General features: G+C 39.9%; 2 protein-coding genes across 4 annotated transcripts in view; both read right to left on the bottom strand.

Moving 5' to 3' along the window:
- Positions 1 to 6,676, bottom strand: part of LOC124377092 (NACHT, LRR and PYD domains-containing protein 3-like) — a 68,386-nt gene extending 61,710 nt beyond the window's left edge. For 2 of the 3 annotated variants that reach the window (XM_046836401.1, XM_046836403.1), the window contains exons 1-5: positions 6,428 to 6,676; positions 6,053 to 6,152; positions 5,627 to 5,743; positions 2,563 to 2,672; positions 547 to 2,323 (exon numbers count right to left, since the gene is read on the bottom strand). In XM_046836401.1, the coding sequence (XP_046692357.1) occupies positions 547 to 2,323; positions 2,563 to 2,672; positions 5,627 to 5,743; positions 6,053 to 6,123 (2,075 nt within the window). In that variant the 5' untranslated portion in view covers positions 6,124 to 6,152; positions 6,428 to 6,676. The remainder of the gene's footprint in view (positions 1 to 546; positions 2,324 to 2,562; positions 2,673 to 5,626; positions 5,744 to 6,052; positions 6,153 to 6,427) is intronic. The other variant, XM_046836402.1, reaches the window with a different exon arrangement.
- A 7,774-nt stretch (positions 6,677 to 14,450) lies between these two features.
- LOC124377094 (NACHT, LRR and PYD domains-containing protein 12-like) overlaps positions 14,451 to 19,797 on the bottom strand; it is a 35,287-nt gene continuing 29,940 nt past the window's right edge. Inside the window, exon 7 of the mRNA XM_046836406.1 lies at positions 14,451 to 14,843. Within this exon, the coding sequence (XP_046692362.1) occupies positions 14,831 to 14,843 (13 nt within the window). The 3' untranslated portion in view covers positions 14,451 to 14,830. The remainder of the gene's footprint in view (positions 14,844 to 19,797) is intronic.

The raw sequence follows: 19,797 nt of genomic DNA, 5'->3' as shown, positions 1-19,797 counted from the left end.
TGGGCCTACTCAAGCTAGTGTTGCCAATGTTTGGCCACCAACAACTTTTGATTGTCCACATTGTAGTTACACTCTGCTGGTGATAGTTTGTAAGATAATGTTATGGGTGCTTGTCAGCATTTTTTTTAAATGTCTTATTTACCAGGCATTGGAAGACAAGTTTTCTCCACATAGTAAAAGCAAGGTGGAGGGCTTGATGTAACCTTCCTGGAGTACCTACTGAAAGCACTCCTCCATGGAAAGTTGTTTGCCCACTGATAAGAGGTAAATCTGGCTTCAAGGAGAAATGGTCCCAGGAAGGGCTCAGGACTGACTAGTGATGAAAGCTTAGTTATAGAAAGAGTGTATATATAAAGTGTGTATATATAAAGTGTATATATAAAGTGAACTTGGCTGAATAAATGCCTGGTACCTGAATTCTCACCAAACCAGAGTATACGTAAAAGGTAAAAAGCAATATTAGCAATCATTAACACAAACAGTGCAATTTAGTGTTATATTAAAGAATAAACCATGAAGTCAAACTTTTATAAATAAAATACTCACTCAGCTTTTCTGGAGGCTTTGACCACCGGCAGCAGCTTCAGAAGACATTCATCTGATCGATCATATTTCCTCAAATCAAACACCTCCAGCTCCTGTTCTGAATTCAGTAACACAAACACCAGAGCAGACCACTGAGCAGGAGAGAGTCTGGATCCACTGAGACGACGATGCCCTCCACTGTTCAGATAAGTTTGTACTTCCTGCTCCAGAGAAACATCATTCAGTTCATTCAGACAGTGGAACAGATTGATGGATTTCTCTGGAGATGGATTCTCTCTGATCTTCTCCTTGATGTACTCGACTGTTTCCTGTTTGCTGTGAGAGCTACTTCCTGTCTGTAGCATTAAACCTCGTAAGAGAGTCTGATTGGACTCCAGTGAGAGACCCAGAAGGAAGCGGAGGAACAGGTCCAGGTGTCCATTCTCACTCTGTAAGGTCTTCTCCACTGCACTCCTGAGGAACTCAGACATGTTTGATTTGGTGAAAAGATCAGACAGATCAGTGGTTTGTTGTTGTGTTACATGTCTGCTGATGAAGGAGAGAAATGCGTATAAAGCAGCCAGAAACTCCTGAACACTCAGATGTACAAAGCTGAACACCTTCCCCAGGTGAAGCCCAAACTCCTCTCTGAAGATCTGAGTACACACTCCTGAGTACACTGACACATCTCTTACACCAATGCCACACTCTCTCAGGTCTTCCTCATAGAAGATCAGGTTTCCTTTCTCCAGCTGGTGGAAAGCCAGTTTTCCCAGTGCCAGGATGCTCTCTCTGGTCTGCTGAGGATCAGGGTCACATTTCTGATGGTACTTTTGGTCCTTGTGTTTGATCTGAAAGATCAGGAAGTGTGTGAACATTTGAGTCAGAGTCTTGGGGATCTCTCCACTCTCTGCTTCACCCAACATTCTCTCTAGAACAGTGGCTGAGATCCAGCAGAAGACTGGGATGTGGCACATGATGTGGAGGCTTCTTGAAGACTTCATGTGTGTGATGATTTTATTAGACAGGCCCTCATCACTGATCTTCTTCCTGAAGTACTCCTCTTTCTGAGGATCACTGAACCCTCGTACCTCTGTTACCTGGTCTACACACTCAGGAGGGATCTGATTGGCTGCTCCTGGTCGAGAGGTGATCCAGAGGAGAGCAGAGGGAAGCAGATTCCCCTTGATGAGGTTCGTCAGCAGCACATCCACTGAGGCTGATTCTGTTACATCACTCAGTATCTCATTGTTCTGGAAATTTAGAGGAAGTCGACACTCATCCAGACCATCAAAGATCAACACCATTTTGTAGGAGTTACAGTCTATTAATTCTAGTTTTCTTATTTCTGGGAAAAAGTGATGAAGAAGATCCATCAGACTGAGATGTTTCTGCTTCATCAGATTCAGCTCTCTAAAGGGAAGTGGAAACATGAAGGTGACGTCCTGATTTGCTTTTCCTTCAGCCCAGTCCAGAATGAACTTCTGCACAGAGACTGTTTTTCCAATTCCAGCAACTCCTTTAGTCAGCACACTTCTGATGGACTTGTCTTTAAAGAGATCATTACATTTGATGGGTGTCTCCTGTGTTGCTGGTCTCCTGGACAGTGTCTCAATCTGTCTCACCTCATGTTCTTTATTAACGTCTCCACTCCCTCCCTCTGTGATGTAGAGCTCTGTGTAGATCTCATTCAGAAGTGCTGAACTTCCATGCTGTGAGATTCCTTCATTAACTCTTTTAAACTTCTCTCTCAGGCTGGATTTGAGGTTTTGGTGATACACAGAATGACGTTCCAGCTCTAATAAACAGGAGATTAAAATAATATGATAAATATTAAAATACTTAAACACCATCCATCATATATTATTCAGTACTAAATTTGAGTCTAAATGTGAATATACATCAGCTGGTACTGTGTATTTGTAATATTTGAGAAGGACTCACCAGGCAGCTTTACATGTGAAAATTAAACACTTCTAACTATTTGACTGACTGCTTCAATCATCTGATAAAACTATTATCATTTCCAGCCCTTACCAGTTTGCAGAACATTACTAAGGTCTGATTTTGTTATGGTCTGCTGTTTGCTGTTCAGCTGATGATCTTGTTCTGCACTGCTGGTAACTCTGGGGTTCTCATGTTGGTGTCTGTGGAAAATATACACTTAATATGTTACTAAGACTATAAAATCATGGGTCATTGTTTATAGTTTTGGGTATGAGATGTAAGGATTTGTTTTCATAATTCATATGTGGTGTGATTCTCTAGATGTGCTCCACCATGGCATGACCATGTGGTGAGTCAGGAATATATTCAGTTATACTGTTTTTACTTTACTGCATTTTGTTCAGTTTTGGCAGCATTAAGAGATGAAAGGTCTCGTGTCACAAAGAGACATAGCCAATGATTTGTCAACCCCTGAAATTACACACTCAAATCAATGAAGCAGAGTTTCTTAATCATGAAATAATAAAGTATTGTAGGCTTAATATAAAATCAAATCTTATTACAATTTATCTGAATATACTTCAGCTAAAGGAATGGCAGTAAGCAGGGTGGTGAGAAATCGTGTAAAGACTGATAGTGACTCAGCTGTTTAGACATTTAATGGAATGTTACTTTACCGCCTAAATGACAGAATAGAGAAGAGTCTTGAAGCATCTCTTTCTTTATCTTCAGAGATGCTTGGAAGAGTGGAGCAGTGGAACAGGATGGAGGGACCAGTCAAATAGTAGTAGCAGACTGAGGGAACTTGGTGCGGTAGGTGGTTAGATACGTGGTATGAGGTAGAGGGCTGCTGGTCTGTTTTAACTTTGCAAGTGAGCATCAGTGTTTTAAACTCGATGCCAGAAGCTTATGGAATTTTAAGGGACAGCCTTTTCTGGGCAGTGCCTGGGTGGTGTGGTGCGACTACCATATCCTGATTATTGATCCAACTGTGTTCACTGGGATATCCAAACTTTTGTATATAAATTCCTGAAGCTATGCATGTTTCTTCTTTAAATTTGTAGCTTAGCAGGTATCAAAACCTGAAAGTAAAAAAGTAAAAAACCTGAAAAATATCCATATCTTTCAAAATAAAACCTCCTCTTTATCTCCAAGATTCTAGAAAAGGTTGTAGCACAGCAGTTCTGCTCACATCTACTGTCAGGATTTCGGCCTCATCACAGCACAGAGACGGTGCTAAATGACTGTTATTGGTCTCTGATCAGGGTTTTGTCTCTTTACTTGTTTTGCTCGACCTCAGTGCAGATGTTGCTTTTAGTTTACATGGCTTCTGCAATTCTGCTTTCAGAATCTTCTTCTAACGGTGGATTGTGAATCCTTCACCCCTGACCTCTGCTGGTGATGTTTTTGTGGGTTTCTTCACAATTCTCACAATGTCATCAGCTGTTGTTGGGATCCTCAGTTATTTTAATATTTTAATGTGTTTTTTCTTTTCAGGACACTCAAAGTGATAACTTAGCTATGCTTAATGTTTCTGCAAAGATTCAGGTTTTAAAAAGCTTGCCTTTCTCCTTACTCAAAATGTCTAATAAACTGTATTTTAACACATTCATTTATAAATATGAATCAATTAAACATGAAATTTTAAACTCTCTTCTCATATTTATCTTTTGATCTCAAACCCAAATCACTTCCTTCTACCTAGAAATGGTCTTGCTGTTCCAATAGTTTTGGGATGGACTGTGCAACATCTGGTGTGGGGTTTTAAATACACAGAGTGAGTCTTATATATATATACACTCACCGGCCACTTTATTAGGTACACCTTACTAGTACCGGGTTGGACCCCCTTTTCCTTTCAGAACTGCCTTAATCCTTCGTGGCATAGATTCAACAAGGTACTGAAAACATTCCCCAGAGATTTTGGTCCATATTGACATGATCGCATCACGCATTCTGCAGATTTGTCGGCTGCACATCCATGATGCGAATCTCCCGTTCCACCACATCCCAAAGGTGCTCTATTGGATTGAGATCTGGTGACTGTGGAGGCCATTTGAGTACAGTAAACCCTTTGTCATGTTCAAGAAACCAGTCTGAGATGATTCGCGCTTTATGACATGGCGCATTATCCTGCTGGAAGTAGCCATCAGAAGATGGGTACACTGTGGTCATAAAGGGATGGACATGGTCAGCAACAATACTCATGTAGGCTGTGGCGTTGACACGATGCTCAATTGGTACTAATGGGCCTAAAGTGTGCCAAGAAAATATCCCCCACACCATTACACCACCACCACCACCACCAGCCTGAACCGATGATACAGGGCAGGATGGATCCATGCTTTAATGTTGTTGACGCCAAATTCTGACCCTACCATCCGAAAGTCGCAGCAGAAATCGAGACTCATCAGACCAGGCAACATTTTTCCAATCTTCTATTGTCCAATTTTGGTGAGCCTGTGCGAATTGTAGCCTCAGTTTCCTGTTCTTAGCTGTCAGGAGTAACACCCGGTGTGGTCTTCTGCTGCTGGAGCCCATCCGCCTCAAGGTTTGACGTGTTGTGCGCTCAGAGATGCTCCTCAGTTGTAGCGAGTGGTTATTTGAGTTACTGTTGCCTTTCTATCAGCTCGAACCAGTCTGGCCATTCTCCTCTGACCTCTGCCATCAACAAGGCATTTGCGCCCACAGAACTGCTGCTTACTGGATATTTTCTCTTTTTCGGACCATTCTCTGTAAACCCTAGAGATGGTCATGCATGAAAATCTCAGTAGATCAGCAGTTCCTGAAATACTCAGACCAGCCCGCCTGACACCAACAACCATGCCAAGTCACTTGAATCACCTTTCTTCCCCATCCTGACGCTCAGTTTGAACTGCAGCAGATCATCTTGACCATGTCTACATGCCTAAATGCATTGAGTTGCTGCCATGTGATTGGCTGATTAGAAATTTGTTTTAATGAGCAGCTGGACAGGTGTAGCTAATAAAGTGGCCGGTGAGTGTGTGTGTATATATATATATATAAAGTATTAAGCAGAAACAGTATCCACCTGAACTCTATTCCTAGTATCATAGAAAATCCTCTAAATGCTTGTGTAAATGTGGTATATTAGCTAATATTTAAAATAAATATATTTTTAAATTACATGTACCTCAGATCAGTACACTGGTCTTCCACACTGAAGAGATTTGGGAGCTCCATTGACCAGTCAGTCTTCATGGACACACAGCTCGGTTCTGGTGAGTCCGATCCCTTAATCTCACTCAGACTAAAACACACCAAGGCACTGAATAAGTTTCTCCTAAATTACTTTGTGAATATACTCTCCTTAAATCAATGATATCGGATGTATCTACATCTTAGTCCAAAACCCAGAATGTCTGATGATTAGTACAACCAAAGTGTTGTTGATTTCTGGATTGTGATTGGTTAGAAAGTTGATCAATATGGATGGCTAAAAGTGTTTGTTTTAATAATTACACTTATTTTTTAGTAACAGCTCATTCACAGGAAAATGTTTAATAAACATGTAGTAATGTCACTAAACTAAAGTAAAAATGTACTAATAAACACACACCTGTAAATCTGATCATTTACTATTAGTGAATAATAGAATTTCTTTCTCTTACGTCTTTGCTGTGATTGCATTTTCTTCTTTAGAAAGATTCATTTTGGAACTGTGTCACATCACAAACACACAAACACACACACACACACACACACACACACACACACAGAGAGAGAGAGAGAGAGAGAGAGAGAACATGATTGAATCTGTTGGTAAATTAGATAAGATTATTTTTATGTGAACATGTACATAATCTGATCCGTTTCAGGTCTTGTTTATTTTCAGTGAATGTCAGAGCTACGCATGGATCCACACATGCAGGAAATATCAGATTACAAAATCATAAAATAAACTTCATACATGAAGACTTCATTAAACACTTACCACACAGTTCCTGATCTGGAAAAATGAATGTCATCAACTTCTTAAAGTTTTATGTATAATACATGCTGGTTTTACTTCAGGTGTGTCTTAAAATGGTGCTGCTGAATTCCATTTCTTCTAAAAACCAGTTTGACCTGCTGTAGTGACACACTGCACCACTGCATCACTGCACCACTGCACCACTCCTGCTGGTCACAGTGTGTAATTGCTCCAGTCACTCCAATAAAAGCTCCTTTATGCTAAGTGGCAGCTCAGTAGTTGAGGCTCTGGGTTACTGATTGGAAGGTTGGAAGTTCATGCACTAGGATCTCCAAGCTGCCACTCTTGGGTGCTGTATCATGGCTGATGCTGAGCTTTGATCCCAGCTTCCCAACATCACTGGGATATGCGAAGAAAGAATTTCACTGTGCTTTAAAATACAAGTATAAAGCCTATTTACTGCGAAATTCTCTGTATTCTATCTATCATAATATATATAGTAAGTGTAGACGTGGCCTAGCCTTCCCAGGAGTCTTAAAGAATGATGATCAGAATGACATGGTGTTAACCCGTTAGCCTTCAGCACAGCTTTTGGGACTCACAGCTGAAATGCTCTACCTAAATTTAAATGTTAACAGTTCCTGATAAAAATGTGCTACACACAATTAAGATATCTTAGCAAAGAAGACACTTTAAGCTTGATATTACAAAGTTGATATTACTCAAAAAAGATATTAAGTTATAGATGATGAAGTGCCATATATAATATATATATGAAACCAGTCCTGGAGCAATCCAGAAAAGTTCTGGGTTAAAAGCCACATGTCTCATGAGTTTATATTTCACATTTTATGAAGATTTTCATAACAAATGAGATTCCTACAAACATTTATCTGAGACTGTGTCTGATCCTTTTCTCCTCCCCTGTGTGAGAGACACCTGCTAAACTCAGGTGTTCATTCATACTCTATTCATACAGTCTGCATAGAAATCACCTGCTGACCAGTGAAGGCTTTTGTTCTACATGTTTGGATATTGATATTGAGTTAACATTCATATAAATGTGTGGTCATTTAAACTAAACAATACACACACACACACACACACACACACACACACACACACACACACACACACTTTTGAAGCATTTCTCTTATAAACACAAACGGTCATTAAAACCTATAACATGGTATAAATCTGTAAAGGAGATTTATTGTAAATTACAGATGTAAAATCGCATCTCCATGCAGATCTTCACGTCTCTGTTGTTGCTCCGCCCACAAGAATATTTTCCACATCGCTGTTTTGTGTAAATCTCCCATAAAACAACTTTTTGATTGTCCATTTTTTCCTTGTTTTTTTATTTTGTAAACAAAGTGCAGTTAGCACGAGTTATAAACAGCTGTTTGTGCTGAACTGAGAGCTGCATCACTTCCTGGTTCGTGTGCACGTGTACTGCTTCGACCAGTAAGAGTTTATAAAGAATAATAAAACTAAGACTCACACGTGGAGAATAAAATCCTCCCATATATCGTTACAATCCTGCACTTATTGTCTACATTGTCCATCAGTCATTGTGTTTCTGTAATGCTACTGTCTGGAAATAAAAGGTTTGAAATGATAGAAGATGCAGAACAGACACCTGCATATGGAGAGGAGTGTTTTTAACATTATATTCTACCAGTAAAAAGTGTTTTTTTCAAGATGTCGTTTTTTTATGTGAAAGTAATTCCGAAACATATAAACACAAACACCAGCCGTGATGTAAACAAAAGAATAAACATCTAAACACAACACTATTGTTTGTTTGGAGCAGAAATGCTTTACAGCATGTTGTTCAGTGGAGCCTCATCTTTCCTAATAAACCGGGATCAGCAGCAGTGGATGTGTTTGTGACTCGTTATTACAATAATAATGTGAGTAGTGCAGTTTTTATGCATGTTGTTGTGTGCTGCTCACACACATTCAGCAAATACATTCATTATACATTTTCCATTAAAAACAGAGATCTGAAATCGCTGCTCGAGGCTGAGAGCTTTAGAATGATGTATAGTGACTCATGGTTTCTCTTCTCCATTTTTATTTCATCTACTGCTAAACATAAACTCCTGAGAACACTGGGATATCGGTCACGCTGGTGCGGCGCTGACGTCAGAGGTAACAAGTTACAATACATCATTTAGCAAAACAGAGAAATGTACAATACATTAACAAGACTTTATCAGGAGACTGTTGCTTTATAAGATGTGTAGAAACAGGGAGTACATGCAGATCTATTCATACAAAACTGTCCTGAACCACCGTAGTAGACTGATTAATATTATTTACAGTCCAAATCAGTCCTCAAAGTTCTTGAGTTGCTCAGTGGCTTAAAGGATCTTTAGGCTGTAGATGTGGAACCATACCCAACTGCACAGTACACACTAGTGTGTTTACTGATGGTTTCAGGAGGACATGATTTGGTTTATGAGGACCCAGTATGGGTATTGTGTGTGACTTAGAAGTATAGTGTTGATTTATAACACTTGTGTGTTTTTACTCATGGTTTAGGAGGACATTTTATTTTACAGTTATGATAAAATGAGTGTGCGTATTTCTCAGACATGCATCCAGCTTTCTGCAGAACGCTAACGGTTAAAATTAAGTGTTGCTCATCTCATATATCATGGATAAACAATTATTAATTTTGGTTACAGCACATTAATACAATACATTACAGACCTAAATTGGCAACTTTAAAAAGAGTTTTGTTTTTTAGTTTGTAAGGAAAATATTTGTATGGTTAGAATAGCCTTTCCATGGAATTGCCCTTATACCTTTTTAAAGTCAGTGCACTTCAAGAAACAGCTGAATCCTATTGCAGGTTACTTTCTTGAAAACAACAAAAATATTTTAAATGAGAAAAAAACAAAACAGTGTTACTGTCAGGGTGCGAGCGAAACAGGAGGTGGAAGCTGGAGTACAGCTCGCTCGGGTTTTAATAACAAGAGTGAGGGAGAGAGATACACACAAGCACACACACACACACACACACACACACACACACACACACACACACACACAGAGCAGTCCTTCGGTTGAGTAAGTCCGAGGTGTGCGTGAGGAGAAGTTTAGCCGGAACGGGATTGTGGAGTCCGAAAGGAACAGACGCATAGAGTCCTGTCTGAACCGCAGAACACGAAAACATGCAGTACGTAAAGTCCAACACATACAATAACGAACGGGAAGTGAGTGTGAATGAGGGGTTTATGTAGAAGCGGGAGGGGGGTGGAGTGATGATGAGCCCTAGGTGAGTGTGTTTAAACCTGGAGCTTCAGAGAGAGTTTAGGCATGAGTGACAACGAGCTCCAGGTGTGCGTGGTTATGTCTTGAGCTCCAGGGAGAGCGGAGGCATAGAGAGCCACCAAAGGGGGCGTGGCAGGTGGATCCCTGACAGTTACTTTCAGAATGTGGCTGTTTTAACAGGAATTTTTCCAGTGTATAACTTAGCAGTAGACTTTTGCTTTATCTCTATCGTGAATCTACTCTCATCTGGTAAGGTAGGATTCTAACTTTGTATATCTCCTTAACTCAGTTAATTCTAGAGTGTTGGATTGTGATTATTAGTTCTATCACGTGATTAATCAAGTGTAGTTTCAGTCTCACTTGAGGTGTGAATTGTGGGCAGGGATACTCACTTATATTGACGGCGCTCTTGTCTGTAGCGGTTGTAGGTAAACTCTGATCTCTGATCATCACCTGTTTCCTTTTCAATCACTCTTCCTATTCTACTGAGAAACAATTTACATGTTTTTTTTTACATCTGTCCTAACCTTCACTCCATCTCTCCCTCCTCTGTAGCTTCCTGTATTCTTTCATCTCTTCCTGACCCTGACTCCTTTTCCTCTCTACCCTTGGACTTTGCTACTGACTCCTTCATCTCCTCTCTTTCTCTCAACCATGGACCTCCTCTGCCCCTTGACTACAAAACCCAAGAAGACTTCTTGTCCCACACTCTGGCTAGTTTTGCCCAGCAATCAACAAGAACTCAGATCAGCAGAGAGGAAGTGGAAAAAATCACAACTTCATGGATACTTTGCATTTTAGCGTGCACTCCTGACCAAATTTTCTTCGTATGTGACTTCTGCTAAAACTGCCTTCTACAAGGAAAAGCTCAAGGCCTCTGCACAAGATCCTCGTAAGCTCCACAAAATATTCTCTTCACTACTCAACCCTCCTGCTCCACCTGCTCCATCCTCCCTGACTGCTAATGACTTTGCCTCCTTCTATGAAGAAAAGATTATGGAAATCTGCCAGTCCTTCACTTCCTCCCCAACAATGACTACACAACACAGCCAGGAATCTGCTACTCCTCTGTTGTCAAGTTTCTCAACCATAACAGAAGATGAGATACTGCAAGTCATCCACTCTTGCAATCCCACCATCTGTCATCTGGATCCAATCCCTTCAACTATGCTTCAGACCATCACACAAGATCTCCTGCTCTTCATCTCCACAATCATCAATGGGTCCTTAACATCTGGCTATGTACCAACTACCTTCAAGCAAGCAAGGGTCATTCCTACCTTAAAGAAGCCTGCTCTGGACCCATCAGACATCAACAACTACAGACCGGTATCACTTCTCTCCTTTCTTTCTCAATCTCTGGAACGCACTGTTTTTAACCAACTGTCTGTCTGTCTCTCACAGAACAAACTCCATGATCCAAACCAGTCTGGGTTCAAAGCAGCACATTCCACAGAGACTGCCCTTTTTGCTGTTTCTGAGAAACTGCATGCTGCTCGATCATCCAAGCTTCATCTGTACTTATCTTCCTAGACCTTTCAGCAGCATTTGACACAGTCAACCACAAGACTCTCTTATCAACCCTCAAGAGCCTCCGTATCCGCAGAACAGCATGGGAATGATTTGCTTTCTACCTGGAAGGTCACTCATACCAGGTAACATGAAGGGGATCCTCATCTGCCTTGTGCAGACTCACCACTGGTGTCCCACAAGGCTCGGTACATGGTCCCCTTCTTTTCTCCCACTATACCCACTCCATTGGTGAAGTCATATCCTCACATGGGTTTTCTTATCACTGCTATGCAGATGACACTCAACTCTTCTGTGATGAGATCATTAACTAAAACTCAACCCCAGCAAAACAGAACTGCTGGTCATCCCTGGTGATTTATCTCCAGGTCAAGATCTCCAAATAACACTTCATGACTCTGCACTTCAGCCACTGCTCGTAACCTTGGGGTAACTATGGACATTGAACTGTCCTTCCTCCCACATGTCACTAATGTGGCTCGTTCCTGTCAATTTCTTCTCTACAACATCCAAAGGATTCGACCATTTCTCTCCACACAGGCTGCCCAGGTGCTTGTTCAGTCTCTTGTGATTTTAAGACTTGACTACTGCAGCTCTCTGCTGCAGGTCTTCCCCTGAACGCTATTCATCCACTGCAAATTATCCAAAATGCAGCTGCAAGACTTGTGTTCAATCTGCCCAAGTTCTCCCACACCACCCCACTGCTGCTCCTTCACTGGCTTCCAGTAGCTGCACGTATCAGATTGAAAACACTGATTCTTGCCTACAAGGCCAAAAATGGACCAGTACCATCTTACCTCAGTGACCTCATCACATCTCGCACTGCACCACGCTGTCTGAGATCCTCCAGCACTGCTCGACTGGTACCACCTTCTCTCAGAATGAGAGGTAAGTACACTTCAAGGCTCTTCTCTGTTCTGGCACCGAGGTGGTGGAATGAACTTCCCCTAGATGTCCGTACAGCAGAGTCCCTGACTATCTTTTTGATGTGACGGTTTTGATGCGTCTCCTAAATGCTGCAAATGTAAATGATATGGCTCAAAATATTTTTTTTCTCCAAAGTTATAGATGAAGAAATGCCGTGTATATACATTTACTGCATTAAACACGTTTTTAGTTTAAATCTTTCAACAAAATGTTAGTGTCTGGCGACGGTAATAAAAATGAGAGAGAAAAGAGCTAAAATTGATCATTGAAACAACAAAAACACAGAAAGAATTATGCGCTTTAACACACAGTCAACTGACCTCAGCAACTAAATATATATAAATCCTATTAACACAGGATCTCATATATATACTGTATGTATGTATATATATATATATATATATATATATATATATATATATATATATATATATATATATATATATATGTGTATATAAAGAAATATATAAATGTAACCTCTTACTATTTCTTTTCTTTTATTAAACATATGTGTATATAAAAGCTGTAGTCATAATTATTTAAAAGCTCATTTTAAATAACTGCACTATTCAGATAATTTGTGTTTAAAGAGATTTACATTTTTTTATGTGATCTGAAAATTAGTGTATCCCTTTAATTCGTCAATGGCGGCGAAAGAGTTAAGTAAAATTACCGCTAAACGCGTTATATTGGTTTGTTTTCTTTGTAAAAGTGTATTTGTTTTGTTTGTTTATGCATAAATGTTAACTCAGGAGATGTGTTAACTGACTGTTTTCCATCGTATCAACTGTTGGTGAGACTTGTTTTGACTTTGAATAGAAACTGCCCGTTGTGTTGATACGGAGTTTCTCTACGTAACGTTACGGGACTGATAGACTGCATTCAGCGTATTACCGTGGCTCTTTAATACTTTGAGTTGGACACTTCGAGAGATCAGTTTGAGTTCAGGTTGTGATCGGGTGAGTGAAGAGCGCTCGGTGGAGAACACGTGCATTCATCAAGACTGTATTCGGTTTGCCTTGGATCGCGGAAAACGTAGCACTATTCGCAGAGGATCGTGTGTGAGGTCTCCGCTTAGACTGTGAGTGATCACCGGAGCACAGGTACATGTTATTAGTTTTGTTTTGGCTCATTTGAGTGAAGAGGCCAGTTTATACTTTTTCAAAGGCCACAACGCACACCAGCAACGACCGGAGGGTGTTTACTTGTGTGAGTGGACCCACTACTATTTTATTTTGAGATTTACACTTTGGTGTGATATAAGTGTTGATTTAGAATTGCAGTTGCACTGTTACAGAAATAGTTAATAGTAAGAGTGTTTAAGGATTTTCCTGTTTGTTTATGAATGTTTCTTTTCTTGTGTATATCAGAGTTTAGGTATCAGAGTATTCTAATTTCTATAGTCGAGAGACCCCAAGTTATTGAACCCGTCACCCCACCATAAAGAGCTTAGATTGGATACAACTAAGTAGGGCAGGGGGCGCTACATAAATAAAGAGATAAATGTTAGTTCTAGGGCTCATTATGTTTAGGGCTCGATTTCAGATCTCTGTTTTTAATGGAAAATGTATAATGAATGTATTTGCTGAATGTGTGTGAGCAGCACACAACAACAACATGCATAAAAACCGCACTACTTACATTTTTATTGTAATAACGAGTCACACACATCCACTGCTGCTGATCCCGGTTTATTAGGAAAGATGAGGCTCCACTGAACAACATGCTGTAAAGCATTTCTGCTCCAAACAAACAATAGTGTTGTTATTTATATTTACAGTAAAAGAGGCAGAATCTCGGGTTGAGTCTCCACTCTATATGCAGGTGTCTTTTCTGCACCACTTATTATTTCAAACCTTTTCTTTCCAGCCAGTAGCATTATGGAAACAAAATGATTAATGGAAAATGTAGCCAATAAGTGCATGATTCTAACGATATATGGAGGATTTTATTCCCCACGTGTGAGTCTTGGTGTTAGGGGAGGTTTTCCATACGACCTGCGATGCCCATAGGCCTTTCTGAATTCAGGGAAGAATCACACCACACACAGCAAATGTTCTTCTTCGGTTTATTGCAGTCAGCAGAACGTATATATACACACAGAGGAGAGAAAGCTGACCTAAACTTGTTTCCTGTTTAGACAAGAGGATATACTAGCTGGAGATGTGTGAGCCAGATAAGACTCCCTGTTTACCTTACAGACTAACATCGTCAATATTCTATAGACACTGAACAGACAAAGGAATGTGTGTGAGATAGTGTGAGAAACATCTTAACACTAACACTTAGTTTTATTATTCATTTTATCATTATTCTTATTATCAGACATAGTCTCAGATAAATGTTTGTAGGAATCTTATTTTTCATGAAAATCATAACATTTTAAATTAAATTGTGAATGTGGTCCACTTTTATCAGGAACTGTTAATGTTTAACGTTAGGGAGGGCATTTTAGCTGGGAGTCCCAAGAGCTGTGGTGAAGGCTAACAGGTTAAGTAGAGTAATGAAGTATTTGTACCTCTGCTGAATACAAAAATCTGATTTACTGTCATGAGCTGGAGGTGACTGTACTGTACACTAACTGGAGCTTGAGGGAGTTCTAGAAGAACCTGAGGTTTGAGGAGTTCTAGGAGAACCTGAGGTTTGAGGAGTTCAGTTGGTGTTGGTGGATGGAGCAAAGTGTTACACATGAATGCTGTAAAACAGAGAACAGGACAGAATTACAGACAACATTAATCACAGACAATTCTAGCAAATACCATCATTTTAAACACACACACACACACACACACACACACACACACACACACACACACACACAAAAGAAACAAAGTAAAAAATAAAACTTTAAAGATTTCCTCCTGGTTAGTTAAGAGGTGCGTGTGTGTGTGTGTGTGTGTGTGTGTGTGTGTGTGTGTGTGTGTCAGGACAGTGACCACGAGTCAGAAACGAGAGTAGCTCTATCAGCTTTAATCAGCCTTTCAGCACACAAACAAGACTGAGAGCGTACGAACCGTAATGCGGGTTTAGTTTGTAATGCGGGTATAATACACACAGCGAGCATAGTCCAAGAAGTGGTTATAATCCGTACAATCGGAATCTGCATTGCTCAGGAGTGATTCTGTCCCATTCTTCCACACAAATGCTCTTTAAATCTTGAAGGTTCCTTGGGCCTCTTTTATGAACTTTGATCTTCAGTTCTCTCCATAGATTTTCTATGGGATTTAGGTCAGGTGATTGACTGGGCCATTCAAGCAACTTGATTTTCTTTCTTTGGAACCACTTCATTGTTTCCTTGGCCTTGTGTTTGGTATCGTTGTCTTGCTGAAATGTCCACCCTCTTTTCATTTTCAGATTTCTGGTAGATGGCAGCAGATTTTTATCCAGAATGTTCCGGTACATTTCTCCATTCATCCTGCCTTCAATAATATGAAGTCTGCCAGTACCCCTTGCTGAAAAGCAGCCCCCAAACCATGATGCTTCCACCCCCACACTTAACTGTTGGTATGGTCTTCTTGGGGTGGTGGGCAGTGCCATTTCTTCTCCAAACATGGTGTGTAGAATGACTGACAAAAAGTTCAATTTTGCTTTTATCTGACCAGACTATAGTCTCCCAATAATCCACAGGCTTCTCTTAATGCTCTTTCACAAACCTTTACCGATCCTCAACATGCTTTTTGTTCAGCAGTGGGGTCTTGCGTGGTGAGCGTGCATGGATGCGACAGCGCTTCAGTGCATTGCTTATAGTTTTCTTTGAAACAACAGTACCTGCTGATGCAAGGTCTTCCTGAAGTTCTGCCCGAGTGGTTCTTGGCTCTTGGCGAACTCTCCTGATTATTCTTTGGACTCCTCGGACAGGGATCTTACGTGGAGCACCTGATCGTGGCCGGTTTATGGTGAACTGATGCTCTTTCCATTTCCGGATAACAGCCTCCACAGTGCTCACAGAAAAATTCAGCATTCTGGAAATGCGTCTAGAACCATTCCCATCAAAATGCTTTTCAACGATAAGATTACGAAGATCTTGAGAGAGTTCTTTGCTTTTACCCATCATGAAGTCTTTCCTGTGTGCCTCCTGGGTAATGAGAAGCCTTTATAGGCCATCAATTAGGACTAAAGCAGCTGATATCAATTAGTACTGATAGGGGGCAGGGTTTCTCTCTCAATACTGACAGATTTCAGGTGATCTCCTGGCTTTCTATGCCATTTTGCACCTTGTTATCTTCATGTGTTCAATACTTATTCCCTGTGTCATTTCACTTTATTTATTATGACTCAACTTGTAGACTTAAATGTTCTGATTTCTTTGTATGAATTCAATATTTGGCTTGATGCTACATCTGGTGGAAATTTTGTGTCAATAGCCCACTTAGAAATCCCCTTACTGATAAAAATGCTGATGTGTCAAATACTTATTTTCCCCGCTGTGTGTGTATGTATATATATATATATATATATATATATATATATATATATATATATATATATATATATACAGTCCCTGACAAAAGTCTTGTTGTTTATCTATTTTGTAGAAACACCTGCTATTAACGTGACTTTTAATTAATTATGTGATTTTAGAAAAAGCTCATCTGAAAAGCTAAAACACTCCCAAATGATGTTTACTGCACTGAAATTAATGAGTTTCACTGAAAAAAGATTTTTCATTTCATCAAGACAAAAAGGTCAAATTTTGGCAAGACAGAAGTTTTGTCTATACAGAAATAAACAAATTTACTGCAAATACAAAAATACGTCAGCAAATGAAGTAGTGGTGCTGTGAGATCCAAATTTAATATCATGTATGACTTCCATGAGCTTGAAGGACTGCATCCATGCGGTTTGGCAAGAATTCAAACAATTTATTGATGACGTCATCAGGAATAGCAAAGAAAGCAGTCCTCCCAGAGTTCATCAATATTCTTTAGTTTCCTCTTCCATGCTTCCTCTTTCATCCTCCCCCACATATGCTCAATGATGTTCATGTTCATTCAAGGCAAATGCCACACAGTTTTTCAATTGTCTTTTGTTTAGTGCTGGCTTCTGGGCACTGATTCGACCATGGAGGCCATTTCGAGACAGAATCCGACAAACTGTTCTGGTTGACACAGGACTTCAGGTGACCAGGTCACCTTTTTTTTGAGCCAACTAACGGTCCTCTTAAGCAGTTGTCTTGCGGGGTCTGCCTGACCTGGGCTTGTCAAGAACGTCTCCAGTCTCTTCAAAAAAAATCTATCCTCTGTACTAGATGCTGAGACACATTGAAGGTGTCTGCCACATCAGCAGTGGATCTGGTCTTCAGCCTCTTGATAATTAAAACTTTAGTCTCAGGGTGAATCTTAGGCATGTTTGCAGAGGTCTAGTTGCAGTTGATGTGAAGGTCTAGTGTACTGGGGTTCTTTTATACACACCTGAGACCTAATTGATCCATTATTAGTCACAGGTGAAGCTCATATCACAAGGTGACAACACTTATGTCTTTGCAAAATGGACTCAATGGGCTTTACCAAGCTGTGAATATTAGAATACTTTTGACAGTTTAGTTTTGCACTGAAACATTATTACAGAAGCTGCTGGGATTAAAATGAGTCATTTCATGTCAAAAATCCTGATTAGAAATATTTCAGCAGCACTTCAGGTCAATTTGTACAAGCGACAAGACTTTTGTCAGGGACTGTATATATATATATACAGTCCCTGACAAAAGTCTTGTTGTTTATCTATTTTGTAGAAACACCTGCTATTAACGTGACTTTTAATTAATTATGTGATTTTAGAAAAAGCTCATCTGAAAAGCTAAAACACTCCCAAATGATGTTTACTGCACTGAAATTAATGAGTTTCACTGAAAAAGATTTTCATTTCATCAAGACAAAAGGTCAAATTTTGGCAAGACAGAAGTTTTGTCTATACAGAAATAAACAAATTTACTGCAAATACAAAAATACATCAGCAAATGAAGTAGTAGTGCTGTGAGATCCAAATTTAATATCATGTATGACTTCCATGAGCTTGAAGAACTGCATCCATGCGGTTTGGCAAGAATTCAAACAATTTATTGATGACGTCATCAGGAATAGCAAAGAAAGCAGTCCTCCCAGAGTTCATCAATATTCTTTAGTTTCCTCTTCCATGCTTCCTCTTTCATCCTCCCCACATATGCTCAATGATGTTCATGTTCATTCAAGGCAAATGCCACACAGTTTTTCAATTGTCTTTTGTTTAGTGCTGGCTTCTGGGCACTGATTCCACCATGAAGGCCATTTCGAGACAGAATCCGACAAACTGTTCTGGTTGACACAGGACTTCAGGTGACCAGGTCACCTTTTTTGAGCCAACTAACGGTCCTCTTAAGCAGTTGTCTTGCGGGTCTGCCTGACCTGGGCTTGTCAAGAACGTCTCCAGTCTCTTCAAATCTATCCTCTGTACTAGATGCTGAGACACATTGAAGGTGTCTGCCACATCAGCAGTGGATCTGGTCTTCAGCCTCTTGATAATCAAAACTTTAGTCTCAGGGTGAATCTTAGGCATGTTTGCAGAGGTCTAGTTGCAGTTGATGTGAAGGTCTAGTGTACTGGGGTTCTTTTATACACACCTGAGACCTAATTGATCCATTATTAGTCACAGGTGAAGCTCATATCACAAGGTGACAACACTTATGTCTTTGCAAAATGGACTCAATGGGCTTTACCAAGCTGTGAATATTAGAATACTTTTGACAGTTTAGTTTTGCACTGAAACATTATTACAGAAGCTGCTGGGATTAAAATGAGTCATTTCATGTCAAAAATCCTGATTAGAAATATTTCAGCAGCACTTCAGGTCAATTTGTACAAGCGACAAGACTTTTGTCAGGGACTGTATATATATATATACAGTCCCTGACAAAAGTCTTGTTGTTTATCTATTTTGTAGAAACACCTGCTATTAACGTGACTTTTAATTAATTATGTGATTTTAGAAAAAGCTCATCTGAAAAGCTAAAACACTCCCAAATGATGTTTACTGCACTGAAATTAATGAGTTTCACTGAAAAAGATTTTCATTTCATCAAGACAAAAGGTCAAATTTTGGCAAGACAGAAGTTTTGTCTATACAGAAATAAACAAATTTACTGCAAATACAAAAATACATCAGCAAATGAAGTAGTAGTGCTGTGAGATCCAAATTTAATATCATGTATGACTTCCATGAGCTTGAAGAACTGCATCCATGCGGTTTGGCAAGAATTCAAACAATTTATTGATGACGTCATCAGGAATAGCAAAGAAAGCAGTCCTCCCAGAGTTCATCAATATTCTTTAGTTTCCTCTTCCATGCTTCCTCTTTCATCCTCCCCACATATGCTCAATGATGTTCATGTTCATTCAAGGCAAATGCCACACAGTTTTTCAATTGTCTTTTGTTTAGTGCCGGCTTCTGGGCACTGATTCCACCATGAAGGCCATTTCGAGACAGAATCCGAACCAACTGTTCTGGTTGACACAGGACTTCAGGTGACCAGGTCACCTTTTTTGAGCCAACTAACGGTCCTCTTAAGCAGTTGTCTTGCGGGTCTGCCTGACCTGGGCTTGTCAAGAACGTCTCCAGTCTCTTCAAATCTATCCTCTGTACTTGATGCTGAGACACACTGAAGGTGTCTTACACAT

Source organism: Silurus meridionalis, chromosome 23 (genome assembly GCF_014805685.1).
Source record: "Silurus meridionalis isolate SWU-2019-XX chromosome 23, ASM1480568v1, whole genome shotgun sequence".
NCBI lineage: Eukaryota > Metazoa > Chordata > Actinopteri > Siluriformes > Siluridae > Silurus > Silurus meridionalis.
The sequence above is the reverse complement of the archived record's forward strand: the minus strand, read 5'-3'. Positions and strand labels throughout refer to the sequence as shown.